Source organism: Desarmillaria tabescens (assembly GCF_030435595.1).
Source record: "Desarmillaria tabescens strain CCBAS 213 chromosome Unknown EV420scaffold_5, whole genome shotgun sequence".
Classification (NCBI taxonomy): domain Eukaryota; kingdom Fungi; phylum Basidiomycota; class Agaricomycetes; order Agaricales; family Physalacriaceae; genus Desarmillaria; species Desarmillaria tabescens.
Window position 1 is genome coordinate 1,470,818 of NW_026848304.1, and position 21,829 is coordinate 1,492,646.

Consider the following 21,829-nt stretch of genomic DNA (forward strand, 5'->3'; position numbering starts at 1 on the left):
ATACCAAGCATTTCTGCATTTCACCACCATCGCGCCCTAATTCCTCCTAGACGCCGTCGCCGTCAATTTCATGGATGGTGAAGCAAAGAGAAAGGCACGTCTGTCATCGTCAACGGCGTTCTCCAGGACTTATCCTGTCCTAGGTCACAGTAAAGCTTTACAATGGCAGCAACGAACCATCAACGAACTCGAGATTTGCCAATACAACCCGCTCGGCCTCACCTCTCAGAAGCCAGTCGTCAGCGTCCCCAAGACCTCCATTGCGCCCCAAGGCCAAGGTGACCAGCTCAGCGACTCCCAATTCGCTTGTGCGCAAGCCCAAGATCATCAGTACCGTTTCGAATGGGTTCAGTACGTCTTCTAGAGTGGGCTCCCCGGCAGCAATACGGCCAACTCCAAGCAATAGCTCACTCGGACAGCCAAAAGCAAGGGCTACAGTTGTCAGAACAAACCTTCGACCTCTGGAATCCAGCTCAACGCCAAGTACACCCAACATTCCCTACCAATCGTCTACCAAGCCCTCGTCGGTGTCTAGCGGGGGCAGTCCACACAGACGTTCTGCATCGGCAATCTCATTCACGCAGAACGGATCCACTCTAAGTCTTCCACTGACACAAACTCCTTACGGCTCGCCTTCATCAGACACGTTCACTGACACCGACGCGATACGCGGCGACGGCGCGCCAAGGATAAAGTCCAAGATCACCAGGCTAGCGAAACCGCACGATTTGCTCTCGCCATCACCGCCTCAGCCCGTATCGCGTCCCGCTAATGGCCGGAATCGTACCCCGTCAATATCCTCAGGTGTCTCTCTGAGTTCAACAAACACGTCTTCAACTACCCCGGACTATTCATTATACCCAATAACGACGGCAGTACCAGCTGCCAACCCCTACCGTTACGGCTCTGTTCGTGTTCCATCATCCACACCCAATCACCACCACTACCAACCGTTCGCTCCTAGAGACGACTCGCAGATTAATTACGGCACGACAACTTTTAATGCAAAGGTCGATCCTACGACAATACCTCTACCACCACAATCGCCTCCCACATCTGCAGTATCATTTTCTTCACGATCTTCAGTCTCCCGGTCTTCCCGCGCTGATTCTGCCGATAGTCAGCATAGCGCATCCACCAAGCAGAATGGCGCCGATCTGCGCGGTGGAATTGAAGCCCTGATGCAGTTTGGCGCCGCTGGAGATGATGATTCCGATGGCGATAGTTATGACGAGGAGACGGACCTCGAGCATCAGGCGGAGCGGAAAGTCAGGGCCGAGGCCAAGTCTAATAGGAAGGTACGCGCCTCAGATCGGTTCTTGGTTTGTCCACTGACGTTTGCGGGGCAGATTGAGGATTTGGAAATCAGCAACAGGTCCTTGCTCGCTATCAATGTTACGCTGGAAGCTACGAAGCATAGACAGGCCAAGGAAATACGCGATTTGAAGAGAAAACTTCGCGAGTCGAGGTTGATTCTTCCGCCTCAGGCTTTTAAGCAGGTGATGGACAAGGACGATACCGAGGAAGACGAAGATGAAGGAGAGGACGGTGAAGAAGTCCCAGGGGATGAAACCTACCTGCACGTTAAATTGTTGCTGGACAATCTGTTACAGGCGGCCAAACAAGCCCTGGAGACGAAGCCTTCGGATTTTGAGACCAGGGGTGGTGCAAAAGTGTTGAGCGCAGAAGAAGTGGAGAATTGGCGAGATCATGAAGCTGACCCCCCAGGAGATGACGAAACCAAGACTGGTGCCAATACGTCTGTGTCGCCAAGTCGCGCAAATGCGTCCATTGACGATGAATCTGAGACGTTTGATTCTGAGGATGAGGTTGAGGCTCTGACGATGCCTTCTCCTTCCAGCCCTCCGCCGCCCGTTATAGTTACTCGTTCGCCTTGAAGAGTTACAGTGTGCCTCCTCCGATTTCCCTGCACTGATAGCATCTTTACTTACGACACCCCAGTAGACGTTTTCGTGTTATTGATTTGCATGTTATGACCCATCTACCTTGTACAGTTTTCAGGCAACGCTCAAGTGACATGTAGAATTATTCCACGGCCTTCTTTAAATTTTAATGAGGCATTGTGATAGGACCCGTGTTTATTCTCTCAGAGGTTGGGGCAAAAGTCCGGACAAAATTGGCAGTTTTTGGACCAAAGGTTAGGGACAAATCCGGACAAAAACACCTGTCAGCGGCAAGAGGTTAGATCAACAATCCGGACAAAGGACGCACTTTCAGATAAGGTTAAGGCCTAGTCCGGACATTCTTGGGATACATTTGATCTTACATGCATTGTCCTGAGATTGCTTCTCCATTTCTTCATCCATTCGAAGCTCTTTGAAGACATTGTGCCATTAAGCAGGACAACAATAGTTGCTTTTTGTGTGATAAGTAGCCACTCTCACCTTAATTGTGCGGAAAGGTACTTAAAACTATGATATTTACTCATTTCCAAAGCTAATGTCAACAACACGGGGAGACGCACTATCCGATGTGTTGAGCTCTAGGGAGCGATTTTTACGGATTTTTTTAATGATTTTTGACGAAATTTGATGTTAGGGCGAAAGTCCGGACAAATGGCGAGGAGGGGTCAGCTTAGGCCAAGAATCCGGACAAATTTCAAAATTTCGCAAAACGAAAAGTCCGGACAATTTTCTCAGTTTGGCAAAAATCCTGCCCTAACCTCTGAGAGCATAAACACGGGTCCTATTGTGATTGAGCGAAGGACTTAAATTCCTGACACGTGCTTCAAGTTTGTAATGAGTGCATATGCTACTTAAGCCTATTCTAGTACAGTCTATTCCACTATGGTACGATAACGTGGGTATGTGTTGGGTAGTAGAGTTGTAAAAGACGCAATTGGGTTTCTTTCAGTCCTCCGTCATCCTCTGAGCTCGTTTAGCCAGCTGTTAAAAATCTCATTAGTACACTGTACGAAACGATTAGGAAGAGGACATACAGCCGCCGCTAAATCCATTTGCCCTCCTAGTCCAGCTGGAGCCTTGGATACACCACCCGAACGTACAGGAGGAGGGGCACCAACGTTCGGTCTAGAAGCCACCGGAATCGGCGGTTTTCCGGGTATTTTCGGAGCAGGTTTTGATGCTACAACGGGGGGTTTGGGTTTGGCGGCAACAGGCGGAGGAGCTCTACCAGCCAACGCGCTTGAAGGCCTAGAATTTCCAGGAGAGTCATCCGGTGTCGAGGCCGAAGTCGATGCTTGTTTCTTCCAAGGAGTTGCCGACCCGTTTGACGCCGCCATTCCGGGAAAGACAGAAACAGGCTTAGCTGAGGCGTTCGCTGTTACTGAATGCAATGGAACCTTGGCTGTTGGGACAGGTGCTTGCTTTGCGACAGGAGTAGAGGGTGGTGCCCGGGCTCGTGGAGGAGGGGGTGGTGCAGGTGCCGCCTTGGGTGGCTCTAATTCAAGGTAATTGTATGGCGCCCAGCCTTCAACGCCGTCCTTCTTCACTAACCACCATCCATTATCGTCCTTCTCGACTAGTTCAACGAGGCCGTCTTTCTTCAGCGACATTTCACCCTCTTGTCCTTCGAATGCAAATTTTGCACGATACATGGGCACTGATGGGACAGCAGGTGGAGGCGGAGGAGGCGGGGGAGGTGCGACATTTCGGGGAGGTGCGGGAGGCGGCCTTGAGCCATTCGATGGTGCCACGCTGGCGGGAGCGGGCTTCGGCTTCGGCTTTGGTGTTGGTGTGGATGCAGCAGCAGAAATAGGGGAAACAGCAGGGATGCCTACCTTTCCGGGCAAAGCTCGGGCAGTAGGCTTCGATCTATTGCCGCTAGGCTTCTAAAAAGAAATGTCGATGGTCGAGGAGAAAAAGATTTAGGTAGCACTTACGGATGGACCTCCCGCCTTTAAAAGCTTACCCTGAGTGATGGGTCGAACGACTCCTGCCTTTCGCTTGGCTGGAGGTCGCGACAGACTACCTGCAGGTTCACCAGAGGGCACGCGTACAGTATGACTTTTGTATACGTCGTCCCTCTTGATAGTCTCGTCTCGAACCACAGTAATCTGTGCTCGTTGCTCTTTCTTCTTCGCATAATCAATTCTAAAATGACATGAGGTGTCCGTATACACACTTGACATGAAAAAAACTCACGTAGGTCCAATGTTCAGAGTGACACTGTCGTGTGTCAATTGCATTAGGTTGGCCGCAAGCTCCGTTTTGAAATAACAACTGAAAACTGGGTCGCCTTCTTCTGAAGCATTCACGTTCAAGCACTATCCGACGGTATGAGAACGTCCTGAATCCAGATACAGGAAAGAGTCTTTACCATCCAGTCATCTCTCAGGTTAGACATCGCAATGCTCTTGATTGTCACCAGTGGAATCTTGCGTTCCAGGATGTGCTGTACATGGCCTTCTTTGCTTTGAAGGATAACGATGTGAACGGCTTTTTGAGTCTGTATTCGATTGATCAATGCAAGGTATACGCTCGGGGAAAGAATAAATTACCACGACGATGAAGCGAGGACTAAGTTTACTTGATCTGCCAAATTTCGAGACAAGGATATGTATTTTCCCGCTGAAGGTAACATCGTCGTCTTGAAAATGATATTGATAAGTTTCCGAAGGTCATAGTTAAGGGTGTGAGCTTACTGCCGATGTTACAAGAATTCGCGATCTCTGCTCCGAGGGCACTTCGGCCATTGATGTCGAGATAATCGCCCATAAAACGCCGATAGGACAACAGACTGAACCGTCTTCGCTCCTTTCTTCCACCAAGAATTTGATGCCCATAATCCCGAACTTGAGCATAAACAAGCGCCTCCTTGTTATTCTTCCAGAAACGTTGTATACGTCGTGCACATTCATGCTTATAGCGCATGTAGTTCCTGAAAGCACGCTGAATACGGGCTGCCATGTTGTGCCAGTACTTATCACGCATCGTTTCGAGAGCGAAGAGCTAGTAAGGGATGTGTTAGGTAGAGAAGTATACCAGCTGACCGCAGGCGTACAGTTTCAGGATTTTTGATGAACGCTTTGGTTACGCCCATTTGCCATTCATCCTTTGCTATTCCGGTGTCTTTCAGAATCTGCTCACAACCCGACTTCGAGTCACCTTGCCAGGTATACTCGCCAGCATATGAAGTGTTGGGCGAGAGCAGATAGAACCGCTCCACCATCTTTTCGAATGTGTTACGATACGCAAAACCGGCCCGACGAACACGAATGTTTTCCTGCAAGCCAAGATACTTGATCTGGTGCAAGATAGCCTTGACGTCATATTCTGAAGAACTACGATTCTGGTTGGGCTTGATCGTTCGAATGTAAGATGGTTTCGCCTTCATCAGATTGTCGACGAGCGCACCAGCCGAAGCCTAACGCGATAGTTGAGTATGATGTTTGAGAGTGTAGAAAAAACCCACTTTGATTCTGTCTCCTGCTGTTGGAGGTCGCTTCTTGCTGTTTGGATCTGGGCGATCTGGAAACAGTGTCTGCAGGAACTGATTGGTGCTAGAAGCAACCAGATCGAGCAAGTCCTTGATAAGGGAATCTTTGTTCTTGTCTGTCATGCCAGACACATTATACATGACATCACCAGCATAGTGGCGGACCAAGAACTGTGCCCCTCGTGCTTCGAAGTGGGGATTCGACGACAGCATGGAAGTGCGCTGTACAAAGCTGTTGTCCGCAGCGGCAGGGTCCGCATGAGCGGTAGCGCAGGCGTCATTGAGAGCAGCAAAAATGCCAGGGGGACGGCGTTCTTCAATGAGGTCGCACACAATCTTGTTGTTGAAATATTTGATAGGCGTCCATTTGATCTGTTCGCGAACGTATTCCTCTTGCTCGGTCTTTAATGTCAATTCAATGAAGATCTGCTGTAGTTTCTCATTGACGTAGTTGATGCACAACTGCTCGAAGGAGTTGTCCTACCGCAAAGAATCAGCGAATGTATAGAAATGTGCTGCGAGATGCAAACCTCGAAGATCTCGAACCCAAAGATATCCTATGGTAACAATGTAAGACGTACTTCGATCATAAAAATCAAAGACGTACCAAAATCCCAATGACTTGCGATGTTGCTGAGCGGGGTTTCATCGAAACATTGACTCTTGACACGATCCACTCGAAGAGGTTGTTGTAGATTGCTTTTGCGAGTGCATCCCGACCTGAGCTGGCTTGTGTAGGATTAAGTGGTACATCGTACACTGAGCCTCTGCGTCCCCCACGTTGTGTCTCGACTATCTTACTTGTCAAGACCTTGACTACGCTCGCGGCATCGACGTCCATCAAATATGCAACGAAGTCCGTGACACCTGTGTCGGCTATTTGCGAATTACCGTCATCCTTCTCTTCGAACTGAACGTTACCAAGCCATAGTATGATGGCCAGCATACGAAAAATTTCATTCTGCTCATTTGCATCCAGGCCAATAACGTCCATGGCTTTCTAAAATGACGTTAGATTGCCCCGGCAGTGGTGAGGATAATTCCAAAACCTACAATGGTTTCGCTGTAGTCGTGTGCATCATTAATGTCCTGAACCTCCAGACAATTACTGAGACTCGTATACGCATATGCTTCAGGTCCCTGAAGACCAAACGCCTCTGAAGGTACGATCAATAGCTCGATTTTCGCAGACGAGATGTCACTCACCACGTTGCTCACTTGTGGCGGCTTTCGTGAACTGATAGAATATGTGGAAATTCCTCTCGTTCTCTACCTGTCCTACAACACGTCCTTTCTCCAACAAGTAATTGGTGATCTGGGCACCGATGGGCTCCCCATGAGCATTGAACATGATTTCTAGGTATTTTCCCTGATAAACCATCAACAGGAGTACACTAATTGAGTAGATTGACTTACATGGCGACTTGAATTGTTGTTCCGTAGTGTCTTCGCACAACCAAAACTTTCCAGCAAGGGATTCGTGGCCAGCACCATGTCCTTAATCTCCTGAATACTACTATCCTGTCCTCCGGAAACAGCAGCGATGTACTGCATAATGCGTTTCGCTGCTTCCGTCTTGCCTGCACCGGATTCTCCTGAGATGATAACACACTGATTCTCATGATACGCATTCATGTTGTAGTAGGCAGATTCGGCGATACCAAAGACATGAGGAGGGACCTCAAGTCTGTTCTTTCCCTTGTACTTTTGAAGCGTGTCCTCGGAATATATGCCAAGGTCTGATAGAATGTTGCTTTAGTAACGTCACAACAGGCCAGATGATGAGGAATTATCCCAACCGCGGAAAGGATTGACAGATATCAGCACTGCGCCAATATAGGTATAAATCTCAGCATTAGTCCATCGTTTTTGAAGATTGTCGTTGATGCTTTCATTGCTGATGGTCGTGAGCAATGTCATGTCGGAAACGCCGACCTGCTTCTTCTTAAAGCCTTCTTTCCAGTCAGCCTGTGGCAATTGTCAATAGAGGGCCTGCATGCTGCGAGAATTATAAGCACCTTGGCGACCTTCCCCGTGCCACCACCCTTCTTGGGGGTGGGAGTTACCTTCTTTCCCGCCTTCTTCGATGGTGCCTACAACGACGGTGAGAAGACATTAAGCGATGGATAGCAATACGACGAACCATATTAGTCGTGCCCTAGTGGTATGCGGCTCTGTAGAGCACGAATGCGCGTGGGAGACGGGAACAGTAACGATGTAGTGAATGTAAATGTTAGAGTGCAAGTGTAGAGGGTAATTAGCATTTCGGCCAAAAGCGGTAACCACCGTGAGAAACGCAGAATTACGCAGCAAAGGCTGCGAAGCTCAGCGCTCAGCCTCAGTAAGTACTAAAACTACAACAATTGTATTTTGTTATACATGATACACATCATCCTGATTTATTGATCAAGTACTGCAAAGCCTCCGCAGCAGGCTGGGCGACTTGGGGATTCGGATTCGTCTTCACAATATTCACCAACGCCTTCGTCAAACCCGCGGTCCCTGCGTCCTGTAGAATCTCATTGATAACAGTAGAATCGTCTACATTCGCGAGAATGTTGCGAGCACAGATGACCCCACGATGAAGTAGCCCCGGGTGACTCTCGGCATCCACAGCCTCAGGATCCGTAGAGGGATCGATGAGCTGCGCAAGAATTGGGACTGCGCGATGTCGCTCTCGCTGAAGGTCCAGAAGTGCTTGACAGGCTCCTGACTCCGTAGTTACAGTTGCAAGAGCACCAGAAGCAGCTAGTCTCGTCGGAATATCCTCTACATCTGACAATGCGAGCAAGATTTGGACCTTTGTCTTCACACCACTACTGCCACTTGCGGAGCCCCCATATCGCTCAAATACTTTCTCGGACCCGGCTATGAGATTGCAGATGAGTTCCATCGATGCCCTCCGGATTAGAACATGGTCTTCGAGAAGTAATAGCTCGACCCTGTTAAGCAATCCATCCGAATCGGCCATACGAGAAGCTACTTCTGCGCTGTGGGAAGACAAATTGGTGAGAGCCATGAGAACTTCGAACTTCTGCAGTAGCAAGGTGGAGGAGTGCTGGAGTGCAAGTGAGAATGGACGAATGATGTCATATATCGCACCGTCGTTCGGGCCAAAAACTTGAACTGGAGAAGCAGTGATGGACAATTTGGACAGTGCTTGGATGGATTCAAGGTAGGCTGGATCTAGTGCCACGGTTTGACTGGTAGATGTGGCACGAGAGACAGAAAATTTTATGATCTTCAGCAAGACCTTAGCACCGCCGGCTCGAAGAACCTGACCCCGATTCTCTTTCTCTGTCACGATACTGAGCAGTGCCTTTCCGATCCCCAAGCGTATTCCCTGACTATCCGATGCAGCCAAAGCAGCTGGAAAAACTTCCAGAACACCATTTGCCATCAATTTCCGTATTCTCTCTTCGACTTTTCCGTCGTCATTAAGTGGAGAGTCCCCATTCGACTCAGAGTTGGCCTTCCCCATACGCCTTAACTTCTCCATCTGGCTCTGCTCTTCGGTCAGATGTGGTCGATACGCACATAGACTGGATATGACGAGTATGACGCCGTACACGAGTGAAGATTGTGTCTCTGCGCTATGAATAGGTTTGCGGTGAGGTACAGATGCAAAGAGCGCCTTCAAGAAATCTGAGTCTTGTGACAGCATTTCTTTGACAACAGGGTCTACGCTCAAATACGCCAAACCCTCGACGGCATCGGCGATGGAAGAATGGTCGTCGCCATATATAACCAAGTTTTTCATTGCAACTGCAAGTTCGTCATCCTTTTTGTGAATATGAGTATCGTTTCCCCCAACCACGTCAGCTTTGTCTGAGATACTGCCTCTAGACAATTTGATGAGGGCTATGGTAGCTGCAGCACGGACAGGTGCATTTTGTGACGGACTGGACATGAATTCAAGCCATTTTGTTGTCTGGGGAGGAAGGATGGTTCGACAGGGTTTGTACCCGCAGGCCTGACTGAGAAGATGTGCGACATGAAGAGATAGTTCGGTGGAAGGATTAAGGTCAACGCTGTCCATAATTAATTCGAGTACATCATCCCGCTGGAATATTGAAGATGCGGATTGCCAGTCCACTTGGAACAGTGCTGTGAGAAATGAAATCCCAATCAGAAGGTCCTTTTCTGTCGTTTCCTCGAGATGAGGCAGCATTAACGGGGAAAACACTTTTGCTAGTGATTCCGTTGCCGCCTCCATTTGCTGCCCTTTATCTGTATATCCTTTCCGAACTCCTTGACAAAAGGCTGACAGAACAAGGAAAGCCTTGGATCTGTCATCGGTAGAATGGGATGGAAGAAACGCAGATATGAGGTAAGTGAGTTCGCTGGGAAGCAATGGGTCTGTCGATGTCGAACTGGCTGTCTTCTTCAGCATGGTGTCCAGTGAGCCCGACGCATCATCATCCTGCGATGCCATGGGATATCGGGGGAGAGAGGAAAAGCGACAAAGGAAGCGAGGTGGATTTTGGTGGCAAAGGCGTCAATTTGGCTTTATTCCTCTCTTCATGGCCGACGTCGACGACATAATGAGCAACAATGAGGCCTCGGGCTCTTCGACAACTCACCGACTGCCGACCATCCAGTCAGGAAACAATGTGCTTCTGAGGCTGCCCAACGGTGATATTCGTGGTGTGAAGGTGGAAAAAGACGCGTACAGTGACCCTTTTTTGCTATTGTCTCTACAATAACATCTGACTCTTTACAGGACGATAACTGTCGGTCGTCTGGGCTCCTTCTTTGCCAATGAGCTGATAGGGCAGCCATATGGATCCACCCATGAAATTGTGGATAAGAACCTCAAAATAATTCCTCCTCGCACGTTGCAGGAAGTCGGTAGGATGCCTTTCATTGGACTTGGCCTTGGAAAATCTGAATAGATTTAGAGGACACGGATGCTACAAACGAGCTAATTAACGACGGCGAATTTGTGCAGCCATTAACCATTGATGAAATTACAGCCTTGAAACAGTCTGGTGTCCATTCATCTGTGAACAACTTTTCTCCCCTTATCATCCCTCACACTGATCAGGTCGCAGGATATCATCAACAAGCAGATTGAAGCGCATGCAAATTACTCACTTAAAACAGAGTACAGCAAAGAGAAGTATAAGAAGCGCAAAGAAGCAAAGTCAGATTTTTTCTCTCGAATGCGTCCTTTCACACGCCTGACATCTTTCAGATACTCTAAAACATTCACTACTATAGAACCGACGCTATTTAATATCTGCGATTACTGGTTTCACAAAGACCAGACCCGCATACGCGACATTCGCACAGATACTCTATCACAGATTCTTAACCTCGCCAACATTAGGCCAGGAGGTCGGTATATCGCAGTTGATGATGCGTCCGGACTTGTTGTATGTGGCATCCTGTCTCGCATGGGAGGTAAATCGTGATTCTACATCTTCACGTCCTCATCTTTGACTAGCCTATATAGGTGAAGGACGTCTGATTACCATCTGTGACACAGATTCGCCTCCGGCATATCCAGTAATGGCGCAAATGAACTTCGACCCAAAATTCGTCAGTGGTGTGCTTTCTCCTCTGAATTGGGCTACATCACAAGAGGACTACACTCCTGGTACGCGCAAGTTCATGTATCGGAAATGTCTTCTTGATTTTATGCTTAGTTCTCCCTCCATCTGATGTTCCTGCCGAAGAAATAAAGTCGGAACGTCAAAAAGCTCGTCTAAAAAAACGAAAACTCGTGACCGATGCTCTGGCTAGCACTCGTGAGGAATTATTTGCCGGGGAGTTCGATGGGTAGGTCTCATAAAATATCCTTCTACTGGTACATTCTCCAACCCACTTTCCTCCTACAGATTGATCATTGCGAGCGAGTATGATCCATGGCCCATTGTTCAAAAGTTGACACCCTATATCTCTGGATCTGCATCGATTGTGGTACAAAGTCCCTATGGCCGAGTCCTTGACGACCTTCAAAATGAAATGCGTGTAGTACCATCCTTTCTTTGTCCCACGGTGACAGAGGGATGGCTTCGTCGCTACCAGGTATATCTGCTTCGATTGTTTCGACCGTCTATACTGAAGGCAATTGTCCAGGTACTGCCGGGACGCACACATCCAACTATGATGACGTCTGGAACAGGCGGCTTTTTATTGCATGCCATTAAAGTGTAAGCAATCGTTATCTTCTGAAGATGTTACTTTCTGATTTCACATGAAGATACGATGATCCGGAAGCTTCAGCCGTTGAAACGCACCGTTCCCACAGGAACAAGAAAGCTAAAACGGAACAGTCTGAGGCAGTTATCCAAAAAGAATCCACCCTACTAGACAGCGAAATGACTGCTGAATAATGATTGCTAAGACGGTACATTATCATTGGGGTATGATTAAGCTCCATCCAGTTCGTGATGTATCATTAGAGGGTCATGTCCGAAGCGGTGCTCGGTGGAGGTGGTGGCATTATTATTTCGGGAAAGAGAGCAGCAACAATCTAAGCATCAAGTCATTAGGTGATCCGGCAAGAGCAAATGCTGTAAGACCGACCTCGTCGACGACCGTGTAGGCTATATGTTGGTTTAATCTTCGGTTTTGTAGGACAGCGAATATCCTGCGGGCACCACGACGAGCATTCGATCGTCCCATGATGTTAGCAGCGAGATCTATACGGTATCATCAAAACATGGCGATTGTATGGTCACCAGCGAGCACAACCTACCAGGAAAAAGGGCAGATAATTTGCGGTTTGCTTCATCTCGTGTTCTCAGCCTTTCTTCTGAGGTTCGGGGTACGCCTGGAGGTTTTAACTTGCCACCAGGCCACAGGCCATCCCGAAAGGTATTAATATAAGACATGAGGCGAGTTTCTCCTACAAGTGACTTGAAGGTTTCCCGTATTTTTCTGGATGTTGCGTTAGCGAATTGGCTTCTGGTCAATTGTATATCCACCTTTCAATAGTCCCTCCTAAAACCTGCTGAAGAATTATGACAATAGCTTGTCGACGAAGCCAGTTGTTCTGTTTGTTCAGCTCAAATATCGCAAGGATTAAATCACAGATAGGTGCTGTGAAGGTTGAAGTGCTGCTTTCCCCGTCTAAAGGCTTAAGATCGGCCGACAATCGTGAGAGCGTAGCTTCGGAAGAATTCTTTCCCGCGGCATCCAACGCCTGAGCAACCAGCTCTTCGTCGTTAACGCCGGACCCGACGATACCAACAAATTCAGCGGCTTGACGAGTAAGGCGTTGAATCATGACGTCAAGCATGGACGGTCCAAAGAACATATCGTCAATACTCTCCGCAACAGAGCGATAAACATTGCGAACAAGGGCAGTTCCGGAAAAGGCCTGAGGCTTCGAAGTAGAAGGCTGGGTTTGCGACGCCACGAAGGGAGAATCACGGGATAAAAACGATTTCAGTTCATCGCTCTCACAAACGATAGGTATCGCGACGACATTCTACAGAGAATCATATGAACAAGGACTTAATGATCGACATTTCAACTCAACTTACCTGAAGGTACTTCTCCAAACCAATTCGTCGAGCATCCATGAAGTGACCACTCAAAGCAGGGACCAACTTTCCGGGGAAATCCAGAGTCCTGACCAAGCCATACCTTTCTCGCAATTTATTGTGCATGTTCAAGAACTCATTATAACGGCGCGCAACAACCCATCCGGAAGCGAAGGCTCCATCAGGACCAAGTTGCTGAACTTCCACGAGATACCGCACCACCATCTTCCCGCCCTCTTCTCCAGTCGTGGAGCTCACGATCGAGACCTTCGTACGGTCAGAGAGCAGACGATTTGCTGACTCCTGCTGCTCGTACTGAGATTTCTGGAACTGGAGCTCCCGAAGCTCCCGGTTCATTGCAGATTTTGACTTCATGAGAAGCCTCAGCTCTTGAGTGTCCCCCGTCAGCTCGGCTTTCTTGATAAGGTTGTCAAGCATAGTATCTTGTGCTTGAAGACTCGTAATTTTGTCACCCAAGCGAGAAATTTCGTAGGAAAGCTGAAGGTCACCAGGAGCGGCAAGCTGGAACGACCGGTGTTCATCACGAGCATCATCACGGTGGTCATCCTCGGTTTCATCAAGTTCATCATAATCATCAAACACTGCCCTTCGCTTCTGTTTAGCTGAAGAATGCATACTTCGATAACTCGACGCGTCATCACGGTGTTCGACACCAAGCGATTTCTCTGAATCGCCCTCAAGAGCTATGATGTCTGTGAGCGCAGCCTGAATGGCATCCATCCTCTTTTCCTCTGCTTTTTGCTCCTGATCGTCGGGACCATCAAACAGTGGCGCACGGCTATATTCTGAAGGATCGACAACAGGAGACATTAAGACCTCAATGTTCGATGGTGGCGCACGAAGAGGGGGTGGAGAATTAGGCCTGCTCCGAGAAGAGCTTCCCGAGCTTGAGCTGGCCGTACGTCGCATGAGATAGCCAGGTGACGACTCCGAACGCTGTAAGAACGGGGGCACATGGCCCAAGCCAACTCTGGATTGGGAGGGCAGCTGATTCGTCGAATAGTTGACCAAGGCATGTTGATCTTGAGGCGATTCCTCGACCGACTTCTTTTTGCTGGAAAGGTCGGTGTCTTCGATCACGCGGAACCACAACTCCGTTCGTTCAAATTCCTCAAAATCCTGTTCCATCTCCATTTCTACTTGTTTCTGCGCGGTCATGACACTGCGGCGTACTCTCTTCTGACTTGCAAGCGAAGGAGTAACCTCATTCTTGGCGAAGTCGCGAATTATGTCTGCATTCTTTTGAGAGATACAGGATAGGGCGGGGTGGGGTGTAGGACTGGAAAAATAGAGCTCATAAATCATGGATATATCTTCTTTCACTGTGATGGCAGTGGTAGGATCTTGTATCGTTTCATCTTCTTCATTCTCTGAATCCGAGTCAACGGGTTCAAGAGGATTCTTGAAGCTCTCTACAGTCAACCAGAACTGAACCAGAAGTGATCGATGCCTTCGGTCCATGAACTCCATGAGGTACGAGAGTGAGCTCGGATTTCGAAGAACATCTCGTAGAGTCAGTCCCGACTTGGAACCCGTCTCTGGGTATGCTGACTGACGCTAAAAAAGTGTCAGCGAGTATCAGGGATTTAATATATGCAATAGAACATACAGAATCTTCCTCTCCACCAAGAACCACAATTCGTTCCTCCACTTTACGCTTGGCAGTATAGAGTCGGTCAAGGAAGGCAACAACATCTTCGGTTTTCTCTCCGTTGATCCAGTCATCCTTCTCGTGATTTGCTATCCAAAGGTGAGTACCACGTCTTGGCTTTAAGAGCAAAGCTAACCAAGCAGCATCCTCGTCCTTCTAATCTCACCAACGACGTCGTTTTTCAACCTCCGTGCATCGAGTAAGGAGGAGAAACGACTGATACTGCGCAGGAATGATTCAAATTGATGCGGATCAGTACGAATGGTAATCAACTCGTTGTGCGCAGAGCTCAAAGGAGTAGAGGAGTATCGGTGTTGACGTCGAGGTGACTGTGCTTCCAAGACATTGCGCACTTTGGTAATCAGTTTTCTAGTCAACGTGAGAGCTTGCGGCGTACAGGAGAGAAGTAGAGCCTTACTGTTGATGAATTGCAGCTCCCGCCTGTCCGAAATAGTGAGGTACCAGCTGTTATAGAAGGCACTCGCAACTCACAATCTGGTCAATAACCCGATTCCAGAAGTCAGGGTCTGCCACCATCTCCATGACAGGATATAATACAGAGCAAGCTGCTATCTCCCGAACAACGATTTTGAGAGCCTTGCTTCGAGCCTCAGTTTCTGGAAGAACGTGGGGAAGTACTCTGTCGACCAAATGCCGAAGATGCATTTCTTCCGTCTGTTTGGTGAAGGTGGTCGATAAATTGTCCACAGCATTGTGCAATTTCGCTGCATCCATGCCAGTTGCATATCTACCGGCAAGAAGGAGATCAAGTTCCTCCGATTGCGTCAAACGACGTTCTAGACCGGCTCCACGAAGAGCAATCTCGGACTGTCGAAACAGCTCGATGTGTGCGGTAATTTTTGGAAGAATGCGTTTGACTACCAAAGCTGAGAAATCAATCCCTGTTGCTCTATCCAGCACCTTCTCTATTGAATCATGTATCACCGTAGATACCGCCATGGGAAATGCGGGCGAGGGCGAAATCTCCTGGTACCATACCATGACAAAGTCTCTGACAATCTTGATAATTATATCATTCAGCGCTTCGGATACTAATGGTGACTCGGGATACAGAGGTGGGAAAGATTGTGGCGTATTCTGGGACCATTGCGAACGGGTCACGACCGCCTGCCATGCTGCCGGGGTTGAGAAAGCGAAAGGTCGTGCTGCATTGAAGAGTCTTGGATGGATGGCATGGTTCTTCGTGTCAATGTAATGTCCAAAATAGACGTGAAGTGCTAAGAAAGCGATGGCTAGGATGAAGAGGAAGAGCGGGGACAGTACCAGCAGGACGATAGGCGAGGACACTATGCGGAAGGTAATAGGTAAGACAACAGCGATAATTCCAAACAAGACGACTGTCTGGATATTAGCGGAGCTGGACATTTTCCGCAGAGCTCATTGTTCCGTACAGCGAGCAAGGCGTCGCCGTAGTCGTTCGATGTTACCTTGCTTGTCAAGGTCTCTCTAGGTCTAAAATCTTCGCTTACAAAGCCAAGGTCTTCACATGATATGATGAAATACAAGTGTCATAGCTTAATAATCTTATATCCAAATCCAAAGAAATTTGACCCCTATCGTTGTCGCAGAACGGTGAAGACCCTGCGTGACTCAACATGCAGATATAAGGACGAAGGAGTAGGTACTAGAGGAAGCAAGCATTGTAATGTGCTCAACTTGAATCGTTCCGTAAACTGGGCAAAAACTAGTACGACTACTCCCCCCGATCCTGTTAATCCGTAGGCGGAAACCCACGTTGACAGCAACAACGGCAAAATTGGTATTCAAACAGAGACCACCTCTACCACTGTCGTTCAACTTGCAGAAAACACTGCCACTACGACTCCCCAGCCCGCCGTTGCAAATGCTACCACTGCCGAGCCCAACATTGCTGAAGCCTCTAATGCCCGTGCGCACCCTGCAGGTATGTTTCTGTATCTTGTCTGTGACACATATCGACTAATGGTCAACGTTTAGTGTCCAAGGAAAGGCTCGTTGTGTTGAAGGCAAATATTGAAAAAGGTACGATCTTGGACGTCGTTGCGGTCACCATACACCAGTTTACGCTAACAGATGAAACAATTTATGCGCTTAAAGATATGAAGCCTGAGCGAAAAACCGTGGACATCGAAAAAGGTGAGGTGAAGAAAGTTCGTGTTTGAATGTGATATATTCAAGTAACTGGCGGTTCAAATGTCTTCTAAGCATCTGTGTATGATTATTTTGGAAGTGGAATGAATTGTATTGTACAATTGGGAATAGGAACAAGCACCGCTTAAGCAAGGCATGATAGTCGTCGACCGACGACCGCTAGTGCCTTAAAGGTCATCACTCAGACTGCCTCAAAGAGGCAAGTATATCACGTGCTAGGCTCGCACTTTCTGTAGCCCGAATCCCGAAAATCCGAATGACGATGAAGCCCGCTGTATATCGTCGCAGCTTTTCTCCCTCCTCCTCCACCATCGCGGACCGGATTGAGGCCGGCCGCCCTCCGTAGCGTCTCATGTCGTCGACCGAGAAAGGGCGTTTGTCTACGTCTGAAGGCTTCATATGTGGGGGCATCGCTGCCTGTATCGCTGTACGTAGTCTTCATCCGTAGGATAACCTGTTTCACAGAATGTCGCACATCGCAGGTGACAATATCTAACCCTGCGGAGGTTGCCAAGACACGACTTCAGCTCCAAGGCGAGCTGGCCAAAGGCGGGGAGAAAAAAGTCTACAACAGCGCCCTTGACGTGTTTTCGAAGACGTGGAAAAATGAGGGAATCCGAGGGATGCAACGCGGATTAGGTCCTGCAGTGAGCTTTTCTTCCTCGTTATAAAAGACGCGTGTTTGACTGTTGTACAGTATGCCTACCAAGTAAGAGGTCCCATTGTTCGAATCTACGGTAGTTTGCTGAGTTCTTAGATACTACTCAACGGAAGTCGCCTAGGTAAAGCATCAACCCACTGGTATTATGGTTTATTAACTGAGCTGTTCGATAGGGTTTTATGAGCCGTTTCGACATGCCATCAACGACCTCATCGGTCGTGCGCCCACTGAGCAAATACCTATTACTTCCGTCATAGCAGGTGCAACAAGTGGTGCCGTTGGGGGTCAGTGTTTATACGAATATATGTGGCCTACTTCTGAGTGTGTCTACTTAGCTTCATTGGGCAACCCATTATTCTTGATCAAAGCACGGATGCAGGTCCGTACAGGGCCAGCCGGGGGCTTTACTGCATCACTTACAGCCTCCTAGGCATATTCTCCCGCCCTTCCTGTTGGTGCGCAACACTACTACAAGAGCTCATTCGACGCCCTTTCAACAATATATCGGCAAGAAAAGCTCCGCGGTCTAGTGCGCGGTATAGATGCGGCAATTTTACGAACGTCCATGGGTTCTTCAGTAGATTCCTCCCTTGCTATGATGCCTATCCCTAACTGGATATGCAGGTGCAACTTCCTAGTTATAACTTTACCAAAAACCAGCTGGTAAAGCACGGGATTCTTCCGGATAACAGCACATGGACATTCCTTGCGAGTAGCACAGTTTCGGGGATGTGTGTTGTACGTGCTATTTTCATGTTAGCCTTTCTGTAATATTGACCAGCAGGAATCAAGTGCATGGCAATGCAGCCAGCTGACACGGTATGACGTAGCATCTCTTCGCTTTTACTCTGCTTACGCGTTTCGTCATTTACGTAGGCTCTAACCCGGATGTACAACCAACCTACGAAACGCAATGAGGCTGGAAAAGTCGTGGGGGTTCTATATCGTAATCCCATCGACTGCCTATGGAAGACTTTCAAGACTGAGGGTGTACGTGGATGGTACAAGGGAACAACGGCTCACTTTTTACGGATAGCGCCGCATACGTGAGTGACATTTGGACAAACGGGAGCAGATGCTTATCGTTTTCAGTATCGTCACTTTGACGGCCAATGACCTGATTATAAACCTTTACAAGTCTATCAAGCACAACGATTCATAGATGTTCAATAATTCCCTGCGGCTTGAAGATGTTAGCCTATCAGCGTATCAGTTTGAGTGCAATACAGTAATACACCTTTCAAGGATCTTACATTCGTCCGCGCAGGGTGAATCACAATCATCAGAAAGCTGATGAAAACCATCACGGAGACCAGTTCGATCTAGCGACCGGCGTCTTGATGAAGCGTGTTAATCAATCTGCGATATTCAGCTCCATCGTAATGTTTAGGATGTCCAAAAATGAGGTATCCTTGTTTCTTTGGTCGTCACTAAACGAGTGCGAATCGTTATGGGGTATATATCGGTTACAGCAATGATATCTTAAAATTGCAATGTTCGGGGGGAGAAGTTGGTTGTGGAAAGCAGGACAAAAGCCAAGAAAGAAACACGACTGAAAGGAAAGTAAATCGTGGATACCCTTATCCACAAATAGAAGGGTATAAGAGGTTTGTAGGGTTCTGGGGAATCCAACCGTTTGCAAGACCGGCCTGGTAACTCCAATCGTCCGCATTCTCGGCCTTCCTGTGTGAAGATTTCAACGAAGTTACTGCAACAGTAGGAAACCAACTGACCACGTCCATTGGATCCACCCCTGTCCCTTTTCGTATGTAATGACCTATAGTGAGAGTGTTAGCACGACTTCAGCTTGAAAATGCTTATGTACGTACCTGAGCCTCCCAGTATTGTCTCAAGAACGTCTTATAGGAAGAGCTGAAGGAAGACGCAGAGCCTGACTTGCCGTTGCAGCTCCCCACAGGCGTCTCTCCAGAATAGGTTCCATCATAGCGCGCGCCGACGCCGCGTCCTGCCAAGAAGTTCACTTTGACTGAAGAAACAGAAACGAGAGGAAATACTTTCCATTCAGGTACCTCGCACAATCAGTGGGAGCTGGCGTCCATTCGCCCACGATCACCCAGAGATCAAAAGATGACAACGAGCTGCCCGTCTGGCATGCGGCTGAAATATGCTGGTCGTAACTCCTTGCCACCTCCTGAGGGATAATCAATATAGAGCTGTACTGATCAATCAGAGGAACAGACCGCGTCAGAGAACATCTGATAAATGTGGGTATCCATCGCTACTCCATCAAAGCCAGAGGTCATGAAGCCATTCCAATAACTAAGAGCTTGGAATGCATCATGGATCAGAACGACTGTGTTCGATTGTCTTGAAGAGCCATAAGGGTATCTAGGAAAGTATATGAGTTCAGGACGTGCATGGTTAAGACGTCACAATTACCGAATGTTGCCGTAACTATCATACCAGTACTGATGAACGAAACGCGTAGATGAGAAGGTGAACCATGAAAGGAGGCCAAAAGGACGTACCTGTCTCGTAACACTTAATACTGAGTCGCCGTAATAGCCAGCTGGCCTGGAATCATCATCAGAATAGAATTTCAACGGCATCGCGTGAGACCCACTCGTTCAACGGTGCAATAATCGGTACTACGTTAGTTTGATCTGCAAACATTGAAGCCATAGTCTTGATGATGGCGTTAGTACGGTCGATGTTTGATTGGCTCGACTGCCATTCGCTGACAGACAGCTCAGTTAGTTGAACGTATTCCATTTAATGTAAGACTTACGGATATGACATCTTCTGCCCAGAGTTGTCGAAACTGCGGAAACATTTAAATTAGCGGGTGTAGAGGGAACTCCATGAAAACACGCCGACCCGTTCTGGCTCCCGGGCGCTCCTAAAGCATGACATGAGGTTAACGCGATGAATGAAACTATTTCCGACGCACCATGGAGATCAACAATGACTTTAAGGCCATAGGTTTGAGCCCAACCTATCGCCTTTTGCAAGTACGGAAGTTGTCCTTGTATGAACGGTTCTCCGCCAGAGACGTCGAATGCCCAGTAGCCGATCGGGATGCGAACGTGGTTTAAACTAGGGGGAGAGTAGTCAGTAATAATGTCAAGCGTGTGAAGAGCCGATCACGAACCCCGCAGCAGCAATTTGCTGAAAATCGGATTCAGTAATCCAAGTGTTCCAGTGATTGGTCAACGCGGCAGTCGCGGTGCCCTTGTCCTGGTATTGCCCAAATGTCCACTCGTCGATGATGGCAGAGTTACCTGCAAGAATGCATCAAACTACGGAACAAGTGTCCATGCGGTGTGCTAGTCACCTGTATTGTCGAAAAGTGATGGGGTAATCCAGGGCTTAGAAGCCGCCGTTAACGAAGCGCCATATGCGAAAATGCGACAAAGGTGCGTACTTCGATGACAAGCCATCCACCAAGGTTGACTCCACGTACTTTGGCTGAGCCATAATTAAATCCAGGCGAGATGGCGGATACAGAATCAAGGAAGGAAGCTCCACAGATAGCGACAGTTACGGCGCGTAAAAGAGAGAGGGCCATGGTCGGAGGGTTGAAAGGAAGGGGAGGAAGGCCTAAGAATACTTGGCCCACGGCCTGGCAAGCCATCTTTTATATTCGGCGAACAAGTGCGAACTAGGTAAAAATGTGATCGATCGGGCTCGCAAAGAAGTCCTGCCAACCTTCATCCGTTCCACGTGTCCACAAGCCATGCATCTGCCTCCATCCAAGAGAATTGCAGCAGCGGTACTTGGCAACTCCGTGACAATTATTGCTTTTCTTCCCCGTTCCAACGGCGGCTCTCCTGACTCTTCATGGCACAACAGAAAGTGCAATCAGATCGATAAAAACGTCACGGCCGAAGAGGCGACCTCGTCTGGGGTGTTTTCTTTTTTTGACCATCGGCAGTTGTCACACCGCCATTCTTGTTCACTTGGGCCAACGTTGCGAATTTGTGGCGATTTAAGGGGCATGTAGTGGATCTACTGCCGTTAACGAGGGGGGCAGAGCAAGATCATGGAGTTGCCTCTTCAATACTTTAGCCGGCATCGGCATCATTATGAATTTTAAAACAAAGCTACTAGTTGAAGTCGCCACGGGCCTCCATTTTGATTCATCCTGTATGTGCCGCCTTTCGGGGTGCCACCGAAGAGAAGTTTTGCATGCAAGCCCAATGCGCAGCAGGGTATACGAGAAATGACAGATATTATATTTACCAACTGACCAGAACTTTTGGAAGCGTTTACACGGTGGAAGTGCCTCGTGAATTGTGCGGACCCAATCGCACATGAAGAACCAAAAAAAGATATTTCGGAGAATTGTTAAGATTGTGATTTATTAAATAAAGGTACTAGTGACCCGGATTTGAACGCTAACGACCGAGGGAAGATCGAACAGGCCGAGAGGCAATCACTCTGAGTTTTGTACTGAATTTAGTTTTGAAT

General features: G+C 48.2%; 7 protein-coding genes across 7 annotated transcripts; 3 read left to right on the forward strand and 4 right to left on the reverse strand.

The window, feature by feature from the left end:
• Nucleotides 1-70: 70 nt before the first annotated feature.
• EV420DRAFT_1637653 (uncharacterized protein) lies at nt 71-1,898 on the forward strand (the record flags this gene model as incomplete). The annotated part of the gene is made up of 3 exons (XM_060476738.1): nt 71-351; nt 407-1,298; nt 1,350-1,898. 3 exons carry the CDS (start codon nt 71-73, stop codon nt 1,896-1,898), a joined length of 1,722 nt encoding a protein of 573 aa, XP_060336575.1.
• A 972-nt stretch (nt 1,899-2,870) lies between these two features.
• EV420DRAFT_1637654 (P-loop containing nucleoside triphosphate hydrolase protein) lies at nt 2,871-9,853 on the reverse strand (the record flags this gene model as incomplete). Its single annotated transcript, XM_060476739.1, has 17 exons — nt 2,871-2,906; nt 2,960-3,811; nt 3,863-4,073; nt 4,125-4,246; nt 4,300-4,428; nt 4,481-4,569; nt 4,625-4,931; nt 4,984-5,346; nt 5,395-5,898; nt 5,949-5,975; nt 6,026-6,418; nt 6,472-6,575; nt 6,625-6,787; nt 6,835-7,157; nt 7,218-7,386; nt 7,437-7,511; nt 7,895-9,853. The coding sequence occupies 17 exons, from the start codon at nt 9,851-9,853 to the stop codon at nt 2,871-2,873; spliced, it is 5,826 nt and encodes a 1,941-aa protein (XP_060336576.1).
• Nucleotides 9,854-9,962: 109 nt separating this feature from the next.
• On the forward strand, nt 9,963-11,580 carry EV420DRAFT_1719951 (Gcd10p family-domain-containing protein; the record flags this gene model as incomplete). The annotated part of the gene is made up of 9 exons (XM_060479742.1): nt 9,963-10,087; nt 10,142-10,269; nt 10,320-10,423; nt 10,473-10,564; nt 10,616-10,824; nt 10,877-11,020; nt 11,070-11,202; nt 11,262-11,451; nt 11,503-11,580. The coding sequence occupies 9 exons, from the start codon at nt 9,963-9,965 to the stop codon at nt 11,578-11,580; spliced, it is 1,203 nt and encodes a 400-aa protein (XP_060336577.1).
• A 291-nt stretch (nt 11,581-11,871) lies between these two features.
• Nucleotides 11,872-15,972, reverse strand: EV420DRAFT_1262552 (PhoX domain-containing protein; the record flags this gene model as incomplete). Its single annotated transcript, XM_060467124.1, has 8 exons — nt 11,872-12,068; nt 12,125-12,306; nt 12,354-12,859; nt 12,915-14,492; nt 14,545-14,675; nt 14,723-14,955; nt 15,005-15,027; nt 15,079-15,972. 8 exons carry the CDS (start codon nt 15,970-15,972, stop codon nt 11,872-11,874), a joined length of 3,744 nt encoding a protein of 1,247 aa, XP_060336578.1.
• A 186-nt stretch (nt 15,973-16,158) lies between these two features.
• EV420DRAFT_1514787 (uncharacterized protein) lies at nt 16,159-16,895 on the reverse strand. Its single transcript, XM_060471852.1, has 3 exons — nt 16,684-16,895; nt 16,564-16,608; nt 16,159-16,510 (listed from the first exon to the last, which is right to left on the reverse strand). The coding sequence occupies exons 1-3, from the start codon at nt 16,712-16,714 to the stop codon at nt 16,401-16,403; spliced, it is 186 nt and encodes a 61-aa protein (XP_060336579.1). The 5' UTR covers nt 16,715-16,895; the 3' UTR covers nt 16,159-16,400.
• A 194-nt stretch (nt 16,896-17,089) lies between these two features.
• Nucleotides 17,090-18,560, forward strand: EV420DRAFT_1262352 (mitochondrial carrier domain-containing protein; the record flags this gene model as incomplete). The annotated part of the gene is made up of 11 exons (XM_060467116.1): nt 17,090-17,164; nt 17,220-17,384; nt 17,435-17,446; nt 17,495-17,519; nt 17,572-17,682; nt 17,734-17,777; nt 17,829-17,975; nt 18,023-18,136; nt 18,191-18,217; nt 18,275-18,444; nt 18,491-18,560. 11 exons carry the CDS (start codon nt 17,090-17,092, stop codon nt 18,558-18,560), a joined length of 960 nt encoding a protein of 319 aa, XP_060336580.1.
• A 96-nt stretch (nt 18,561-18,656) lies between these two features.
• EV420DRAFT_1719990 (glycoside hydrolase family 5 protein) lies at nt 18,657-20,927 on the reverse strand (the record flags this gene model as incomplete). Its single annotated transcript, XM_060479743.1, has 14 exons — nt 18,657-19,081; nt 19,132-19,175; nt 19,228-19,385; nt 19,436-19,550; nt 19,600-19,747; nt 19,799-19,827; nt 19,888-19,933; nt 19,983-20,096; nt 20,148-20,180; nt 20,237-20,258; nt 20,310-20,455; nt 20,511-20,640; nt 20,694-20,727; nt 20,784-20,927. 14 exons carry the CDS (start codon nt 20,925-20,927, stop codon nt 18,979-18,981), a joined length of 1,266 nt encoding a protein of 421 aa, XP_060336581.1. The 3' UTR covers nt 18,657-18,978.
• Nucleotides 20,928-21,829: the final 902 nt, after the last annotated feature.